Below are 21,276 nucleotides of genomic sequence, written 5' to 3' on the forward strand. Positions count from 1 at the left end.
ATTTCGTTCAACTTCACAATTGTGTTCCACTTGTTGTTGATTCTTCACCAAAAAATGTACATTTGACATCTTTATGTTTGAAGCATGACATGTGGGAAAAGGTTGAAAAGTTCCAGGGGGCCGAATACTTTCACAAGGCACTGTAGCTTCCTGTTATCATTGCAAAAATGCCATTCTCTATCAGGCTTCAGTACCTGGACAATGGGGCTGGACCAGCCGCTCTATGTTTCCTCGATGATAATAATAATAATAATCTTTATTTATATAGCGCCAACATATTCCGCAGCGCTTTACAGTTTAACAGTTTCAAAACACAAGTCATAAGTAACAACGTTAACAATACAATAATTAAAGCAAAATAAGACGACCCTGCTCGTGAGAGCTTACAATCTACAATGAGGTGGGGGAGATACAAAGTACAGGTGTGTATTCGCAATGGTGTATTTACAATGATGGTCCAGCCATCTTGAGGGAGTGAGGGATGGATGGAGATAGTGAATGGGCTACACATGCACACTTACACATAGAATGACTTTGATTAGTGAACATGATAGGCCGCTCTGAACAAATGTGTTTTGAGGGAGCGCCTGAAACTATGCAAATTGTGGATAGTCGTAATTTCTTGGGGTAGAGCATTCCAGAGGATTGGCGCAGCGCGGGAGAAGTCTTGGCTGAACATTCTCTTCACTTACTTGGAGATCACCTTGCAGTGGGCTCCTGGAACCCGATACTGAATTTGGTTCACCCTCGCATTCCGTCAAGGTTTCATGCTTCAAAACCTGAATACATCCTTGCAACTCGAAAAACAGGTCCCGATTTCGCTGAAGCAGCTCTTGGCACTGTTGCTTTTGGGCTGACGACAGTGTCTGTACCTCTGTGACATCCTCAACTCTGGCTTCAGGATTAGCCCCAAGGCACGCAGCCTCTATCGGTTCCTTGTCTTGCCATGATTTGAGCAGGTTAACGTGGTACACTTGGTACGGCTTTCTTCTCCCTGGTTGGTGGACCTTGTAGTTTACATCACTTAACTTTTCGACCACCTCGTATGACCCATGCCACTTGGCCAGAAACTTACTTTCCACCTTTGGGACCAACACCAACACCCAGTCTCCAGGGCTAAACTGTCTCAATCTCCACTCTCAAGTCAACCAATTGCAGACCCTTGTCTGGGCCTCTTGAGCTTGAAGGAGGCTCTTCCTCACAATTGGCATCACCTTTGCGATCCTGTTCTGCATCTGGGACACATGTTCGATAACGCTTTGGTGGGGTGTTATGTCCACTTCCCAGGTCTCCTTTGCAATGTCCAGAAGTCCCCGAGGGTGCCAACCGTATATAAGCTCGAATGGGGAGAACTTAGTAGAGGCCTGTGGGATTTCCGTAATGGAGAACAGTAGGTACGGTAGTAGGCAATCCCAGTCTTGGCCATCCTTCTCCATGACCTTCTTAAGCATGAATTTCAAGGTCTTGCTGAACCTTTCCACCATGCCGTCCATCTGCGGATTGTACACTGATGTCCGGAGTTCGGTTATCTGGAGAGCCTTACACAACTCCGTCATCACTTTGGACATAAAAGGAGTCCCTTGGTCCATCAGGATCTCCTTTGTCAGGCCCATCTGGAATAATATATGGACTAGCTCTTGGGCTGTACTCCTGGTGCAGTACTTTCTCAGTGGTATCGCCTCCAGGTACCGTGTTACATAATCTATCACCACCAGGATGTGTTGGTGGACTTAACCAAGGGCCCAAAAGTTCCATAGCAATCCGGTCAAATGGGACTTCAATAATGGGCAATGGCACTAGGGGACTGTGGAAGTGAAATACGGGAGCAGTTAACTGACAGGTAAGGCAGGATGGGCATAAATTAAGAATGTGTCGGTGACACCCAGGCCAGTAGAACCTCTGAAGGACCCACTCTTGAGTTTTGTCTATTCCCAGATGCCCACCCAAAACATGAGAATAGGTCATATCTAATAGCCTACGCCTACGCATAGGAACTCGGTACCAACAACTGCTCTATCATTTCCTGTCTTGGTTTAGTGGCCCAATAAAGCAGCTTTTTATTTAAAGTGAAATATGGAAACCTGGTGTCGGCCACCGACTCTTGAGTAACCCCATTTATAACAATCACATGGTCAAATACACTTTTTAAGATCCTTCATTTGACCAGTCCCAAAATTCCCCCCAGAAACATCCAACTTAGGAATCTCAGCCTCATTGGTCACTGTCTCCTCCTCATCACCAGCAAGAAGACACAGGGGGAACTCTTCCACCTCCAACTGTGATGTGGATTCATCATGGTTGTACTGGCTCCTGCATGAGTCACTTGATACCTCCACATTCCACCATAACAGGCTAACGTCCCATCTTATTTTCACTGGGTGTAGCAGGTCATTAACTACCCGGACCTCATGCAACTCAGCCCCACAGTTAGTTTTTATATTCCCTCTTGCAATGGGGTAGTCCTTGTTGTTCTTGTGAATACAATGGGCATCCACAATTTTTCCGGGGATCAACTGGTGGGAATTGTGGCCCTTACCAGAGTCTTTAAACTCCCCAAGTCCAAGAGTCTCGATTTCTGTACACCATTTAATGTCATGGTATGACTTCGGCCCCTCACCGGGCTGTTAGTCCACACTGCAGGCGGGATCCCAGGCATAGTACAAACAGCGCCTCCCTAGGCTGCAGTCCATCTGCTTGGAGGACATGGGATAATGGCGGCTATGTGTCAAGGACCATGGCCTTTCCAGCAGGCCAGGTCTTTCTCAGCTGCCTTTGGCAACCCCTCAGCCATCCACTGGGACCTCGGACTGCCCCCAGTGGTTGCTTTACCACCCATCTTAGATTTTCGCGCCTTCGGGGTACCCCAGTAAAGGGATGCAACATCGCTGGGCTTCCTTAGGGATCTCTCGACCACCTGGTACCTTTCCACTAGAATAGAGAAGAATATGTTCCAGCTCAAGAATGAGTTAAAAGGATTTCTTTGTTTATTTAGTAAATGCTAAAATAGCATGGCACTAGGCATAGTAACACAGAGAAAAAGCGATGCGTTTCAACTACAACTGCGGTCTTTATCAGAGCTAGTATCTCCACAGGCTCATGCAGATAAAATACAAAGGGGACCAATTACAAAAGGTATACACTATTAAATTATTAAAAAAACAAAAGGACCTCAAACATATGGAGAACGGAGTTTACTGCACCTGGAGGATTCTGGTTGGTGAGCTTACCTCTCTCCACTTTCATTATATACCTTTCCACTTGCCAAGCAGCTTGTCCACATTCGAGGGGAGTCTTCCTGGGCAACCCAGGTCTGCATCTACCTAGTAAGGGAGTTAGCAAATCTGTCCATGGCAACTCGCTCGACCATCTGGGCTGGAGTGGAGAACTTCCAATGCAACCATTTCTGTACAAGATGCAGTAAGTTGAACATTCGAGAGCGAGGGTGTCACCATAATACATAATACGCCCAGTGGTGAACCCCATGTGCTCTGACTTACATAGTCACTCCCCACGTGTGCTAAAATTTCAGTTTTTAATTTGGCCTACTCCTGTGCATCCTGTAATGCCAGGTAATAATATAATAAGCCTTTTGGGGATCGACAGTTAGATAGGGGGTCAGCTCCTCCGCCCATTGCTCTTGCGGTAGCTTCTCACACTCTGCCACCCGTTCAAAAACAGTCAGTAATGCATCCACATCATCACCTGGGGTAATCTTTTGCATGACTCATCTTACCACTTTCCGGACATATGAGACATCAGCTGGACTTGGGGGAAGGGATGCTGGCCTCCCACGAATGGCCTCTGCGAGGATTTCCATCTGCCATGCAAGCACCTCCTGTTGTTGTCGCTGCTACTGGAGCTGCTGCACCAACAGTTTGTTTTTTGTTGCGCCAGCTGCTGCTGTTGATTTATTTGCTGCTGCTGCTGTTGATGCTGCTGCTACTGTTGTTGGACCTGGATCAGGTGCTTGATAATTTCCTAGATGCTGTCTGTTGTCACTACATGTGTTCCTAGAATGTTGCTCGTATTCGAAACACCACCTGTTGTAGATCGGCTCACTCAGAAGTTTATGGTGGTAGATAGGGGAACACTGTCTCTTTAAGTCCTTTACTTGTTTATTATGTACATGTAGCATAAACCATGGTGAAGAAAAAATAAACATGACCCTTTGGGCAAAACAGGAAGCCAAAACAAAGAGGTATATCACAGCACATGCGTCTGCAGGGATCTGACCGCTCAGGGTTAGCAAAACCACACGGTTTAGTTTAGCACCAGCATGAGCCCCTCTTTGGAGTTGTTAGCCTCTCCATACACACTGAACACTGAATGCCTCAGAAGGCCGACTATTTAAATCCCAGACCACACCCTGGGGTGGAGACATGGTGAACTACCTCCCACCCGCTCTATGGTTATTCACAAAAACCCAGCCCTTTTAAAAATGTTTGCTTAACCCCTCTCAACACTTAGTGTGCTAGAACAAAACTTCTCAGGGAAACATATTTCCTCTCCAGTACTTTGCCAATGACTTGGTCACAATATATTAAAAAGTTTCTTATATTTACTTGTGCGATTGATTTATGCAACGTTTGTTAAATTGACAATGACTTTTTAAGGTCATGGCTACGCTACTCTCATATTGGACTTGTGATTTCACATAAAGAAATCGCTACTTTTATATAGAATATATTGTGGAGAGTTAGTACAATAATATGTTTCTTTTGCAGCAAAATCTTTCAGAGATGAATCTGTCAGTAAAAAGATGGGAACACAATAATCACACTTCTCAGTACTACTGGCAGAAAAATGTATGTGCTACAAAGAAGCGGTCATTGATTCTGGAGAACAACAGATGATTATAGCTGCTGACCAGGCCCTGATTGGTAATCTGCCCAACTGGGCATTTTCCCGGTGGGCCGCTATTTATTAGCCCGTTGTGGGCCGCAGGTTAATGCGGCGGCCACCGGCCTCTTTTACCCGGCCTCTTTCAAAGGTGCGCGGCTCGCGCTGCAGATTTTGGGGTGGCCCTGGCACCCTAGGGGTTAAGAACACGTGGCGATGTGAAACTGCACGTCGCGGTGTGTTCTTTGAGGGTGGAGCCGGAGAGAGCGCGCTGTGCCGTCAATGGTTACCTGCAGGGCAGGCAGCACCTACTTACGTCTCACTGTGTCGCGTCCTATCATCGGCGACGGTGTCCAGGGCGGCAGCAGGCCAGGAATCCAGGAGCGGCTGCTGCTGCGAGTCTCCTACCCCCGCACGCTGGTTCAGGACAGGCTTCAGGACAGGTCCAGACTCCAGTAAGTTGGCCAGGGCGGGGGGTGAGTTTAGTTATAAAGAGGGCCTGGGGGTGGGGAGGTCTGGCAGCGGGCGCCATCTGCCTGAGGCCCTGAGCTGAGGCTGGCTGGGGGGGCCGCAATCTGCCTGAGGCCCTGAGCTGAGGCTGGCTGGGGGGAAGAGAGAAAAAAGAAAACAGAGAGAAAGAAAGGAGAGCGAGAAAGAAAGAGCAGAGAGAGAAAAAAAGAGGGGAAAGAAAGAAAGAACAGAGAGAGACAGAGAAAGAACAGAGAGAGAAAGAAAGAAGTAAAGAAAAGAAAGAAAGAACAGAGAGAAAAAAGAGAGGAAAGAAAAAGAAAGAAAGAGGGGAAATCTGCATGCGTACGAAAACACAGATGAACGCATGTCCATGCGCACGCCTGCGTTCCCATAGACTGTAATGCGTTATTTTGTCGCATTCCGTGCGCAAGCGTGCGCATGCATTTTTTTGACGACTTTCAGCGGACCCAAAAATGCAACAGGTTGCGTTTTGCGTGCCTAGGCGCACACGATGAAAAAACATGCGCACTAATACCATGCGCATGTTAAACATAGGTATGCAAGACGCATGCGCATGGACTCGAACGATGCGCTGTGCAAAAGACAAAAAAATGCTAATGTGAAGCCAGCCTTATCTGTTTTTTTGGTCACTCACAGTATTCCCTTTCTTTGTCAATGCCTATGCTCCTTTTATGGCAAAGGTTGGGGTGGGGAGAGATAGGCATTCTTTGAGTCAAAGGGTGCTTTCACATTGCATTTACATGCATACTCGGTGGCCCCATCGAGGCATAAATCTGAACCCCTTGCACAACGGAATTTGGGTGTATACGCCATCGGGGCGACAGATTATACAGTAATGGTGCCGGCAGAGCAAACATGCTCTCTGCCGTGCATCATTTTCAGGCATGTACACCTATTGGAAACTGACACCCAGGTGGAGTATACTCCATCTGAGTGTCCATCTTCAGCGAGCGTACACGCCTCGAAAATGATGAATGGCAGAGCGCATGTTTGCTTTGCCGGCACCATTATAGTATATGGCCCCAATGGTGCATACGCCCAAATTCCATTGTGCGGGGGATTCAGAAGTATGCCCCAACAGGGCCACTGAGCGTGTAACTAAGCGCAATGTGAACACACCCTTTGAGCTGAGTATGAACTGCATCCTTGCTATTTCTGGAAGTGCAAATCTTTTTTGAGACACATACAAAATATCTATCACTAGTTTATGTATAGATGGACAACGCACTACTGTAGTGTTGGTGCACAAGTAGGGTCAAACCCCTTATCTAACAGGTAACGAAGAACTTGGCGCTCATAGTCAAGACTATATATCAGGATGATTTATTACTAGGGTTAATCCCACAGAAAAATGTGGCTTTTTACAGGTGCCATTCGGTTATAGTTTGAGTTCTTTTTTTCATCTGGGATTCCCACTTTCTCCGTTACTACCCGGACATCTGATGAAGGTCAATGTGACCAAAACATTATGCATTTTTCTTTGGGATTACATACACTAATAAATCATCCTGATACATATTCACTACGAGTGCCAAGTTCTTTTGTTACCTATCAGGAGATTATTGCATGCCCAGTGAATACACCATAAATGTGATCCCAGGATGTGACTTGATGTTAGAGAAGTCCACTTGAGGACAAACTCCTAGAGCAGTCTCTGAACTTCAACACTTTTTTACTTAATGCACTAATGATATAGAAGTGTTAAGATTTTTCAAGCTTTAACCCTTCGACCCGAGCCTGTTTTTGCCTTCGTGACCGGGCCAATTTTTTCAATTCTGACCAGTGTCACTTTATGAGGTCATAACTCTAGAACGCTTCAACGAATCCTGCTGATTCTGACAATGTTTTCTCGTGACATATTGTACTTCATGATGGTGATACAAATTTTTAGATATGATCTGCACTTATTTGTTAAAAAAATCAAAATTTGGCAAAAGTGTAGAAAATGTTGCAATTTTCAAACTTTTAATTTTTATGCCCTTAAATCAGAGAGTGATATCGCACAAAATAGTTAATAAATAACATTTCCCACATGTCTACTTTACATCTGCACAATTTTGGAGACATAATTTTTTTTTTTTAGGAAGTTATAAGGGTTAAAAGTTGACCAGCGATTTCTCATTTTTACAACAAAATTTGCAACACCATTTTTTTTAGGGACCACCTCACATTTGAAGTGAGTTTGGGGGGTCAATATGACAGAAAATACCCAAAATTGACACCATTCTAAAAACTGCACCTCTCAATGTACTCAAAACCACATTCAAGAAGTTTATTAACCCTTCAAGTGCTTCACATGAATGAATGGAATATGGAAGGAAAAAATAAACATTTAACTTTTTTTCACAAACATTTTACTTCAAAACCATTTTTTATTTTCACAAGTGTAAAAAGAGAAAATGAACCACTAAATTTTTTGTGCAATTTCTCCCGAATACGCCAATACCCCATATGTGGGGCTAAACCACTGTTTGAGCACACGGCAGAGCTCAGAACGGAAGGAGTGCCGTTTGACTTTTTCAATGCAGAATTGGCTGGAATTGAGATCGGATGCCATGTCGCATTTGGAGAGCCCCTGATGTACCTAAACAGTGGAAACCCCCCACAAGTGACCCCATTTTGGAAACTAGACCCCCCAAGGAACTTATCTAGATGTGTGGTGAGCACTTTGAACCCCCAAGTGTTTCACTAAAGTTTATAATGTAGAGCCGTGAAAATAAAAAAAAATCATTTTTTTTCCACAAAAATGATCTTTTAGCCCCCAATTTTTATTTTCACAAGGGTAACAGGAGAAATTGGACCGAAGAGTTGTTGTCCAATTTGTCCTGAGTATGCTGGTACGCCATATGTTGGAGAAAACTACTGTTTGGGCACACGGTGGGGCTCGGAAGGGAAGTAGTGACGTTCTGAAATGCAGACTTTGATGGAATGGTCTGTGGGTGTCATGTCGCGTTTGCAGAGCCCCTGATGTACCTAAACAGTGGAAACCCCACACAAGTGACCCCATTTTGGAAACTAGACCCCCCAAGGAACTTATATAGATGTGTGGTGAGCACTTTGAACCCCCAAGTGTTTCAGTAAAGTTTATAATGTAGAGGCGTGAAAATAAAAAAATCATTTTTTTTTCCACAAAAATGATCTTTTAGCCCCCAATTTTTATTTTCACAAGGGTAACAGGAGAAATTGGACCCTAAGAGTTGTTGTCCAATTTGTCCTGAGTACGCTGGTACGCCATATGTTGGAGAAAACTACTGTTTGGGCACACGGTGGGGCTCGGAAGGGAAGTAGTGACGTTCTGAAATGCAGACTTTGATGGAATGGTCTGCGGGTGTCATGTCGCGTTTGCAGAGCCCCTGATGTACCTAAACAGTGGCAACCCCCCACAAGTGACCCCATTTTGGAAACTAGACCCCCCAAGGAACTTATATAGATGTGTGGTGAGCACTTTGAACCCCCAAGTGTTTCAGTAAAGTTTATAATGTAGAGGCGTGAAAATAAAAAAATCATTTTTTTTCCACAAAAATGATCTTTTAGCCCCCAATTTTTATTTTCACAAGGGTAACAGGAGAAATTGGACCCTAAGAGTTGTTGTCCAATTTGTCCTGAGTATGCTGGTACGCCATATGTTGGAGAAAACTACTGTTTGGGCACACGGTGGGGCTCGGAAGGGAAGTAGTGACGTTCTGAAATGCAGACTTTGATGGAATGGTCTGTGGGTGTCATGTCGCGTTTGCAGAGCCCCTGATGTACCTAAACAGTGGAAACCCCACACAAGTGACCCCATTTTGGAAACTAGACCCCCCAAGGAACTTATATAGATGTGTGGTGAGCACTTTGAACCCCCAAGTGTTTCAGTAAAGTTTATAATGTAGAGGCGTGAAAATAAAAAAATCATTTTTTTTTCCACAAAAATGATCTTTTAGCCCCCAATTTTTATTTTCACAAGGGTAACAGGAGAAATTGGACCCTAAGAGTTGTTGTCCAATTTGTCCTGAGTACGCTGGTACGCCATATGTTGGAGAAAACTACTGTTTGGGCACACGGTGGGGCTCGGAAGGGAAGTAGTGACGTTCTGAAATGCAGACTTTGATGGAATGGTCTGCGGGTGTCATGTCGCGTTTGCAGAGCCCCTGATGTACCTAAACAGTGGCAACCCCCCACAAGTGACCCCATTTTGGAAACTAGACCCCCCATGGAACTTATATAGATGTGTGGTGAGCACTTTGAACCCCCAAGTGTTTCAGTAAAGTTTATAATGTAGAGGCGTGAAAATAAAAAAATCATTTTTTTTCCACAAAAATGATCTTTTAGCCCCCAATTTTTATTTTCACAAGGGTAACAGGAGAAATTGGACCCTAAGAGTTGTTGTCCAATTTGTCCTGAGTATGCTGGTACGCCATATGTTGGAGAAAACTACTGTTTGGGCACACGGTGGGGCTCGGAAGGGAAGTAGTGACGTTCTGAAATGCAGACTTTGATGGAATGGTCTGTGGGTGTCATGTCGCGTTTGCAGAGCCCCTGATGTACCTAAACAGTGGAAACCCCACATAAGTGACCCCATTTTGGAAACTAGACCCCCCAAGGAACTTATATAGATGTGTGGTGAGCACTTTGAACCCCCAAGTGTTTCAGTAAAGTTTATAATGTAGAGGCGTGAAAATAAAAAAATCATTTTTTTTCCACAAAAATGAGCTTTTAGCCCCCAATTTTTATTTTCACAAGGGTAACAGGAGAAATTGGACCCTAAGAGTTGTTGTCCAATTTGTCCTGAGTACGCTGGTATGCCATATGTTGGAGAAAACTACTGTTTGGGCACACGGTGGGGCTCGGAAGGGAAGTAGTGACGTTCTGAAATGCAGACTTTGATGGAATGGTCTGCGGGTGTCATGTCGCGTTTGCAGAGCCCCTGATGTACCTAAACAGTGGCAACCCCCCACAAGTGACCCCATTTTGGAAACTAGACCCCCCAAGGAACTTATATAGATGTGTGGTGAGCACTTTGAACCCCCAAGTGTTTCAGTAAAGTTTATAATGTAGAGGCGTGAAAATAAAAAAATCATTTTTTTTCCACAAAAATGATCTTTTAGCCCCCAATTTTTATTTTCACAAGGGTAACGGGAGAAATTGGACCCTAAGAGTTGTTGTCCAATTTGTCCTGAGTACGCTGGTACCCCATATGTGGGAGAAAACTACTGTTTGGGCACACGGTGGGGCTCGGAAGGGAAGTAGTGACGTTCTGAAATGCAGACTTTGATGGAATGGTCTGCGGGCGTCATATTGCATTTACAGAGCCCCTGATGTACCTAAACAGTGGAAACCCCCAATTCTAATTCCAACCCTAACCCCAACACACCCCTAACCCTAATCTCAACCCTAACCATAACCCTAACCACAAACCTAACACCAACACACCCATAACCTTAATCCCAGCCCTAGCCCTAACCCTAGCCGTAGCCCTAACCCTAACCCTAGCCCTAACCCTAGCCCTAACCCTAGCCCTAGCCCCTGCATTTTTTTTTTTTTACTTTTTTTTTATTTTTGTCACAAGATCGCTGCCCTGCGATCTGACTCATAGTAACACCACTTCACCTCTGATCATCTGTCAGTGTGAGATCAGAGGAGAAGCAGCGTTACTATGTGACAAGATCGCTGCCTGGCACATAATAACGCGACTTCTCCTCTGATCTCACAATGACAGATGATCAGAGGTGAAGCAGCGTTACTGTGTGACAAGATCGCTGCCTGGCACAGCTGTGCCAGGCAGCGATCAGCTGTGCCAGGCAGCGATCTAGTCACACAATAACGCTGCTTCACCTCTGATCAGCTGTCAGTGTTAGATTAGAGGGAGAAGCCGCGTTACAATGAGGGAGATCGCCGGGAAACAAGCATCTTTCCCAGCGATCGCTCCCATTGGCTGCTGTGACGCTGACGTCATCGGGACCTGAACCAATCAGGTCTCGATGACGTCGGGGGTCCCAGCATGCATTGCGCACCGGAATCCCCGCGTTGGAAGGTATGTGGGGGTCCCGGGGGGCACAAAACCGCCGACAGTAGATAAACGTCGGCGCTGCACAAAGCCCAGCAAGCGCCAACGTTTATCTACTGTGGGCGGTCGTGAAGAGGTTAATATTTGGTTTAATATTTTCATATCTTATATGCTATGTTCTGAGAAACTTTGTATTATGGGTACACATTGAAGCGATCCGGCAGGTCACAAACAGCTGGAGACTGATAGGAGCAGCGTCGGGAAGAGGTGAAGACAGCGACGGGCAAGTATTAGACTAGGAGCAGAGAAATTAGATAAGTAACACCACTCCAGCGCTGAAAAGCAAAAAAAATGCTGGAGTGCTGCTTTAAAACGTCAAAAAGTCCTGTAACACTAAGAAAGCTGGCTGTATTACCACTTTAAGCTAGTAATAACAGTTGATTAAATTCCCAGACTCCTAGATGGGTAGTTGGAGAGGGGTGGCATTAATGTTCTCTAATATCATGGAGGAAGGTACTACGTTCTTTAAAAAATGGTCTAGGAAATATTGAGCAATTCCAAGTAGTAATGGGGCCAAATCTCAAGAAAAACTGAAATGTAGCTAATTGTATGCACTACTCGTAGTTGTACCAAAATTTTGCATCTTTTGGTGTTTTTACTCCATCTCCATAAACTTTTTTGAAAAATGGGCATAACCATTTGGAGGGTGCATAGTCAAGCACAGCACAACAAATAAATCATCATAATTTATGTCACAAAAGTACGGTAAATGTACTCTAGTACTTGACTGATGCACATTTCTGACACTGTTGCTCGTCACCTGAACGTTGCTCAAAATTTGCCACGTTACTCCAACACACTCTGGATCAAGAGTAGCACAAAAAGACCGGTCTTTATTAATTAGCCCATTTTTGTCTAGTGTAATAGTAGTATTTAATATTTCCCTGTGTCATAAGGACAGAAATAGATAACATTGTTATCTTGTTAGGCCGGAGAGTTAGGCAGCTCATATCTTATGGCGTCAGTGGTTTGGACTGTGGCTTTTCTCTTCTCAAATGTTTAGTACTGCACCTCTGTCTGTTCTGATTGGCTTCTGTGTATGAGCACAAGCTCATCATGAATGCAAGACTGGTTTTCATAACAAACTACAAGTAATTTAAGCACCATTGAGTTACATAAATATTATTAGATATTTTCGTCTCATATGCTCTATTGAGGCAAATGCATAATTAAGGAGCCATCCTGTACCCGGAAGATCCTCAGCCTGTAGCTGTCCATCTGTTGTTCGCATCAATAGGTCACGTAACCTATTACCGAGCTGCCATAAAACTAGTGTCTAGAAGCTGAGAGTGACCTGAAAACTAATCAGCTAAAGGATTCCATGGGGAGAACCTCAGAACAGTGGTTTTCTAATCGTTATTTTCATGAAAAATGTAAGATTCCCGTGTAGTCTGCAACCTGGTATTTCATGGCAGTGATTACAGTGTGGTAGACAGCTATCCATGTGCGATAATATAGGAGTTTCAATCACTTCCCAGTGTGAGTGACAGCTTTTCAGTATTTTGGGGTGACAGCATGAATATGATTCGTTGTATAGAGATATTTGTTCTCGGCTGCTACACTTCAAGTAAATTGCCTTGTGTCGGATTTGATAAGTCATACTATTCATTTAATTTCTCCTTGTTTCTTCACTCAATATTCATAGAAAATAAGATGTGTTAAGATTACATCTATTATGTAATTAATATTTCAATGGCAATTTGTACCAGAATTTCTATCATATGTTTTTGTTTTTCTATCATGTTTGACAGTTGATAGAATTCCATTTTGGCAATTGTCTGACTTTAGCTAATGTGTTTAATCATAATTACGGTTGTTGTCCCACAAAGAGGATTTGTTTTCTTTTGCGCTAAGATATATACCATATATACTCGAGTATAAGCCGACCCGAGTATGAGCCGAGGCACCTAATTTTGCCACGAAAAACTGGGTAAGCTTATTGGTTTGAGTATAGGCCAGATATACATTGTCCCCTCATCCCTGTCCTTTTATGCATGGCTACCCCGTCCTTGTCCTTGCATGTATGGCTCCTTATCCCCTATCGTTGTATGCATGGTTCCCCCATCTCTGTCCTGGTATGCATGGCTGCCCCATCCCCGTCCTTATATGCATGGCTCCTTATCCCCTATCCTTGTATTTTAAAAACACATGAGACATGCACAAAAATGAACAGGTCAGTAAGAAACTGTTCACACCACCCAAAGACTAAGACACAGAAAAAACACACAGTATGACAAACGTGCATGAATACTCTGTTGTAAATTATATGTAACAGTAAGCAGCAAGTGCTGGTAAGAGATGATAACAAACACAGGGTATTTAGTTGATACGTTTTTATGCATGTCTCATGTGTTTTTAATCCATTAATTTCTTGCTTATGCAAACTGTGGGAGATCCCCGCCTCTCTCTTGTGGGATATGCACATAAGGAGCCATTTTGCCCAGTGTGCCCATACCGAGCAACGCCTTTCTGAATCCTGCTCATGTAGGTATTGTTCACATGATCAGGTTTAAGTATATTAGATAGGACTGCTCCGTGAAAGGTTACCGTGACGTGGTGGAGTGGCTTAGTATACATTTTTTGCAAAAAACGTATCAACTAAATACCCTGTGTTTCTTATCATCTCTTACCAGCACTTGCTGTCTACTGTTACATATAATTTACAACAGAGTATCCATGCACTTTTGTCATACTGTGTGTTTGTTTTTTCTGTGTCTTGATCAATATTGATAGCAGCTTTTAGGGGGTTAAACTTCAGGGAGCATGGCAGGCACCTTCCTGGCAGTAAGACCCGGGTGTCAGCTGTGATTTTAGGTGAACACCCGGAGGTGGTCGCGCAAGCACATCTCCTGTGTGCACCAAATCGCCATGACGTACCTAGTACGTCATAGGTCGGGAAGATCTACCTTATCATGACGTACTGGGTACGTCCAAGGGTCCAAGCTCTGGAAGGGGTTAAATAATATTCCAGAAGGTTCATAAACATATGTTTCCACCTTTGCTGTTCTGCAAAACCTTCAACAAGCACCAATACTCATCACATATACTCGGTGTCCAGAAATAGACATATAAAGCATAAACAACGCAAAAGTGACCTGACAACATAATTCTTCAGGTCGGTACAAATATCAAACATGTATAGTCATTTTTTACTTTTTAATGGTTAAAACATTTTTCAGAATTTATGAAAAAAATTCCTTTTTTATGTTTTTGTTGATGTACTGTAGCTATGTGAGTCTTGGTTTTATTGTACGGCATGCTGTAGTTTTTATTGCTATCATTTTGGAGTACATAGGAAGTTTTGATTCCTTTTTCGTCAATTATTTTCATATGCGAGATGTCCAAAAAACTCCAATTTTGGCATTTTTTTTCTTTAGCGCGTTTACCATGAGTTAATTTTATATTTTCATAAACTGAACTTTAGCAGATGTGACAATAAAAAATATGTTTTTTTATTTTATTTTTAAATTGGAAAAAGGGCGTGATTCAAACTTTATTTTTTTAATATTTGAATTTTTTTATAAACTTCCAGTTATTTTTGACAGTTATTTGGTCTACCTAATGGACTTGAACATTGATGTCACGAAGTGACTGGAGCTGCGTGACACGACCCGACGTGATCGGTCAGTCACAAAACCAACAAAGACAAACAAGGGGACACCTGGGACACAATTACAACGGTGGGCCCTGCAATAGGGACCGGGGAAATGGACACCTCCTGCACTCTCCTAAGGAAGTGCCCTGAACTATCCTGACGTTCCCTATACAGGTTTTTTCAACCTGTCGCCAAACAGGATACCTTGGTCCCTCACTTGCCCTTCACCTATCCCTTACTAGGGAACTGGCAAGTGCGGACACTAGTCCCACCGCTGTACTAATAAAACACCAAGGAAAAATAACAGACAGGGAAAAACAAACAACACTTCACTTTCTCTGCTGTCATGCACCGGACAGCAGAGTAAGGCACCCAAACACCACTTTCAGCTGTATGGCCACTGCACCAGATAAGCTGCTAACACCACTTGCTCCAGATAACTTCTCTCTTTAGAACGGTTGGTTTCCAAAGGACCTGTATTACCAACAGTCAGCTGTACCAGGTGACCTTATATAGGAAGGTGGGTGTGGTCTCCACCAGCAGACTAACTAAACATGTAGTAACACCAGCGGCCACCGGGGGCAAAAACTGATATTAACCTCCAATGGCCTGAAAGGAAAAAAGATTATATCAGAGCAGCCCAAACTGACACAGATCCAAAAAAGGGATCGTGACAATGGATTTGTACTATTTACTGTACTTCACTATTGCAATATATAATGAAAATGACGATCTCCTATGAAATCCAGGCCGGCCTGCAAGTACAAAGATAGAGGTTACCTGAGGCTTCAGTAGGATGTGCACTTTCATTGGAAGCATTTCAACCTCACTGTCAGAGATTGATAGCAGCATCTAAATGGTTAACAGCAGCAATCGGAGCTAGCAGTTAGAGTCCGGGGCTGGCTGTATAACACATCTGGCATAAGCCGTGTGTGAAGTGGGTTCATCTGCTGAGCCTGCTCCATACATCTGAACCTCAAAAGAGGTTAAATCTGATCATCTCACATCATACATTTCTGGATATGTTGAGAAAAAAGTATTCCTTTGTTTCATTGTAAACTGTAAAGTTTGAACTTGTCGATAATATTAAAATGTATTTTCTTTAATTAATTGACCTTTGTGATGTGTTTTTACAGTACAAACAAGTGGAACAATACATGTCATTCCATAAACTGCCTTCTGACATGAGACAGAAGATACATGATTATTATGAGCACCGGTACCAAGGAAAGATCTTCGATGAGGACAATATTCTCAGTGAGCTGAATGATCCTCTAAGAGAGGTAAGTGCTCAGTAAAACATTCATTGATAAAACATAGTGAGTTCCACATAACCATAACTTCACGGTAGTCGTGCAGTGTAAACCGATCTCTCGACAAATGAGCGAAATGTTTGTTCTTTTGGTAGAAGTGATTTTTAAAGCGGACTATAATTACTGCCACCAGGGTAAATAAGACATGCGCTGCTGAGAACAATGATATTCTGTGTACACAGAATGAATACTTTTTACATAGGAAGTACATCTGTCTAACCAAGCTACTAGCCAACTACCATTTGACAGTCATTTTACATCAGCCATCACCCTAAATAAATCAGTTGGAAGATGATGAGTGTGAGGCTGGGCCTGTGTATCAAATAGTATGAAACCACACTACCAAAAACTCTTCAAATAATGGCTCATATATATGGCTTCTATATAGTGTGCAAATAATACTGCCAGTCAGTGCTCCAAAAATTCTGATATACACTGCATATAGTAGTACAATAATGGCGCGATTCAATACTTACAGTATATTCACTGTATATACATGCCGCAACATTAATATTTGCAACACTAAGAAGGAAAAGTCATGGAATTCCAAAAATCACAGGATGGATTGATATGCTAAAGATATGAAAATGATAAAATAAAGGAAGCAAAATTGTCAAAACATCTCGATTTATTAAGTATCAGGTATGAGTGCCATATTTAGAACACATTGGCTGTTATCAGCGAAGTAATTCATGGTTGTCTGAAAAATGTTCTGTCTGGAGTTACTGCAGGCCGTGGTGGCACGTTTAGACACGAGGAACTCCTTTGGAGAAATGGCCGCACCATTGGTTAAAAGATCAAATCAATGTAACTCCGAGCTGTCAGTGTACCTCGAATGAAGACTATAGGGGTCTGGCTATTGTACATTATGCCACTCCACACTATACTTCCTGGAGTTGGGGTGATATTTCCTCATGAAAGCCTCTTCATTGAGTTTCCTACGTGGGTCCTCTGATTTGAAGAATGACGCATAGGGATCCATCCGGTATTGGAAGTGAAATTGGATGTCACATACCAAACCTAAGGTGTCAAACAATGTCTACACAAGCCATCAGGCGGTGTTTGCAAAACATTAAGCTATGAGCCAGACATCCAGCTACAGGTGTTTATTGACCTTATGCCACAACTCTCAAATGCTATCACGGTGCAGAGTAAGATGGCAATGGAAGGTGAAATGGAGGGTTATTCTTTTCAGCAACAAGTCTTGTTTTTGACTTGGATAGCCTGAGATTGAGCTGGCGACCACATGGGCAACGCAGTGAAGAGGATTTCACAAATGAACATGAAAGTGTCAAAGGAACCATTTTTCAACATGACAGCGCAACGTTGCCACTGCTTATGCCACTGTGAGCAGCCAGTTTGGTCTAAATGTGCTACTGCGGCTTTCTGCATCTTCAGATTTATCGCCACCGAACACATCTGTGACGTAATTGGTCGGCAATTGCAAAAGCAACTGCCAGCAGTGAATCTTGATGATTTGTGTTCCCAGGTGCATTCAGTGTGGCAGAACATTCCTCAGACAACCAGTAATAGCCTCATTGATCGCAACCAAGTCTTGTAAGTGCAGGGATTTCTGCACGTGATGCTCACATGATTTACTTCGCGTTGTTAAGGGGACCGGCCACTGCTGCTAGAAAACTTGCAAGCACTGCCCTGAAGCTGGTAGGGATTGTTGGGCTTAGCTCTTAATCCCAATCAGCTTCAGTTCAACTGCACATCCGATGCTGCAGAGGCAAAGGTGCCTCATACAGTATAACAGCATTGGACCAAATACTTTGAGACAGTAATGCTGTTGGCCCAAATTGTCAATCAATTTGTAGTGCCCACCCACCTCCCAACAAACAGGAAGTTGGGAGACAGTTTCGCTCCTGAAGACAGAAGATAGGATTAACCCATTGACTGATTAAAAAAAACATACAGGACCTGATTCAATAAGGTGTTTATACCAGAATTCTTCCCTAAAAATTCTTAAAAAGCTTCAATATTTTTGCTAATTTTGGCATTTTCATGCTAGTCCCGGCCAACTTAGCCTAATTGGTCAGGAAGGGGAGTGGCTAGAACCACCCATTTAATTCTTGAAATTTTATGTCACTTACTGTCATAAATGTCTCCAGATATATACTCTGTTCCTTGACAAGAGTACTTCTTAGGCGGAGGTACTTTTTTAGATGCATCTAACTCATTAAGTGATGTGCGCCTTTTAATTAATTAGTTGCATCTTATTCCTGCACACCTATTTATTAAAAATGGCATGTACAATGGCAGTCTTAATGATTCGGTTCCACAGTGTCCACACATTATAGTGCCATACAACGATAAAATCTTGGTGGGTTTTGTGCAATTTCCAAACCTTTGGCCCGGGGTTGCACAAATTTGCCAGGATTGTTTTTAAAAAATATAGTTGTCATAGATGCATACTTGCCAATTCTACAGGCAAATCAGGGAGACTCCTGTGTAAAATGGAGACCCCCAACAACATACCTAAAAGACTTGGCAAATGGATGATTTGCTGGTAAAGCACCAAGGAAACCCCCAGGATGGAATCGATCCATAGAAATTTCTTGTGCTTGGAACTGAAATGTGTCTTCTTCAGACTGAACCCTAGAGTCTAAACAAACATTCAGGGGCGTGGTCTGTAAATGATGTGATTATGAAAAACATGTCCCCTTCCTGTAATAATGTCCTCCATCCTGGCCCCTTTCTGTAATATTGACCCCATCCTGGGTCTCTTCCAGGTATAATGTTCTCCATCCTGTACCCCTTCCTGTAATAATGTCCACCATCCAGTCCAGGGTCTCTTCCAGGTATAATGTCCTCCATCCTGGGCCTTTTCCTAGTATAATGTTCTCCATCCTGTACCCCTTCCTGTAATAATGTCCTCCATCCTCGACCCTAACCTGGTATAATGTCTCTTTTTCCTGGTATAGTGTCCTCCATCCTGGGCCCCTTCCTGGTATAAGGTCTCCCTTTCCTGCTATAATGTCCTCCATCCTGGACTCCTTCCTGGTATAATATCCCTCATCCTGGGCCCCTTCTAGTAATTTATGTCCTGTTTTTGCTGCTTTTCTCTAACAAATAAAAAAAAAAGAAAACAATTCTACTCACCTTTCTCCGCTCCTCCGATGTGCGGTGTCCTCTACCATAGCCAGCAGAGGAGAGGCCGACGGACTTCAGTGTGCAAGCAATGGCCAGCACATGACATGACCACCATGCGCTGCCAGTGACTTGCATACCAATATGAGCTGCCGGACTTTAATTGGCTAGCAGCATGTATTGCAATACAGGGACCCGGTGGGTCTCTGCAACGCAATACATTTCAGCTGATTGTGTGTCCTCGCACACACATCCATGTGAAATAGCTGATGATGTCGGCGGGCCCCCCCTCCTGCATGGGCTCGGTCGCAGTCGCACTCTCTGTGACTGATATTGTTTTGCCCCTTGTCTCTAAGAGAAAGAAGCGTTATGATTTTATCAAGGCAAATAAAGTACCACAGTAATACATCATAAAGCATTAATGATGAGCAAATCTATCAAATATGAATGCCGTATACTTGCCCAAATTTGATCAGGAAATTTGATTCAAATTGAAGTGATCTGATGCAATTTGAATGTCCCTTATTACACTGTGGGGTATATTCAGACCATAGAGTATAATGAATGTAACCTCACTGCTCACAAGACCTGTCGCCTTTGCTCACCATCCGGTTCTCTGTGAAGTTCCATTCGGCCTCTACTTTCCTTTGTATGTGATGTCAAAGGCCTATTTTGTGGCAGAAACCCCATCGTAGAGTGAAAATGTTGGACGTTGCTCATCTAAAGGAAAGAAGAGGCAAGATGAAACTTCAGGTATTGAGAGACCCAAAGAGAAGTATAAGAGTTTATAAGGTATTTTCTAACCCGTTCCTGGCCCTCAGAATCCAGAAAAATTGTGGTTAAACAACTGTCATTTTGGAGGTCCATGTAAAGTGAATAACCCAAGATTCAGATTCGCCTGAAACCACACATTTCAGAAAATTGTAAATTAATTGAATTGTTTCACTCATCTTATCTCTATATGGAAAATTCATACAGGCAATGAGCCCATTACAGAGCTGATTAGTGCAGAGCAGAGCTCTTACTATGGCTCGAGGATAAAATCCTTCACCTGAAACTATCCTGTCTTAATGCTTCCAGCATACCACTTGATTAGTTCTGGGGCCTGTTAAATTGGAAAGGCCATTATCCTTGAAGGATAGGTTATATTTCATGTGGTCCACAGACCATTACACTTTACCTCCACCTTAGAATATGAAAAATAAACCTTCCTGTCCCTGATGGCGACAGATTGAACTATTTTCATCTATACTGTCAACTTTATAGTCCTCTCGGAGCGGTTATTATAACAGGTAGATGGACTCGACCGAGTTCTATCGTTACTCACAGCACAGACCATTTGCAAAGCCTGGATTAATGTTTGGGAATTAACGTGCATCCACACAATTTGTTCTTTTCTTCTTCTAAAATATAATCCATTTTACTTTTACCATTAGGAAGATAAAACCCGTAAATCAGTCGTGGAAGATTAATAATCTGCATGACTTCAGCATATTTGTGTTTGTCATATACAGAACTATGTGACAATCTGCGTTATTGAAGTGCTGTATCAAGACAAAGCAGCGACGGCAGCTGATCGACTGAGTTATTCAGCTGCGGAGGGAAGGAGCTCACATATTTTCAATTATCTGTCAAACATCATGCTCAGAGAAGAAATAGGAGACAGATATGTTTTCTGGAAGCTCTCCAGAGCATGATTTGTGTTGCCAGTTTATTTTATGGCGCCTTTGTAGATGCAATTGGATTACTGATAGATGGCTCCTCCTTCTCTGAATTAAAATCCAAAGACTTTGTATCGCTGGCTGGATATTCAGTATTGAAGGACGATGCAAATGGTACAGGATTTCAGGGACCAGGGATCTATATCTTTGAACAAGAGAGATTAAAACAGCTCTTAT

At 43.1% G+C, this 21,276-nt stretch overlaps 1 protein-coding gene across 2 annotated transcripts in view; it reads left to right on the plus strand.

Annotated features, from left to right (window-relative positions):
* HCN1 (hyperpolarization activated cyclic nucleotide gated potassium channel 1) overlaps positions 1–21,276 on the plus strand; it is a 620,282-nt gene that overhangs the window by 507,686 nt on the left and 91,320 nt on the right. For both annotated transcript variants that reach the window (XM_073583406.1, XM_073583407.1), the window contains exon 5: positions 16,109–16,255. In XM_073583406.1, the coding sequence (XP_073439507.1) occupies positions 16,109–16,255 (147 nt within the window). The remainder of the gene's footprint in view (positions 1–16,108; positions 16,256–21,276) is intronic.

This window comes from Dendrobates tinctorius, unplaced genomic scaffold (assembly GCF_039654945.1).
Source record: "Dendrobates tinctorius isolate UK_male_01 unplaced genomic scaffold, ASM3965494v1 ptg000078l, whole genome shotgun sequence".
Taxonomy (NCBI): Eukaryota; Metazoa; Chordata; class Amphibia; order Anura; family Dendrobatidae; genus Dendrobates; species Dendrobates tinctorius.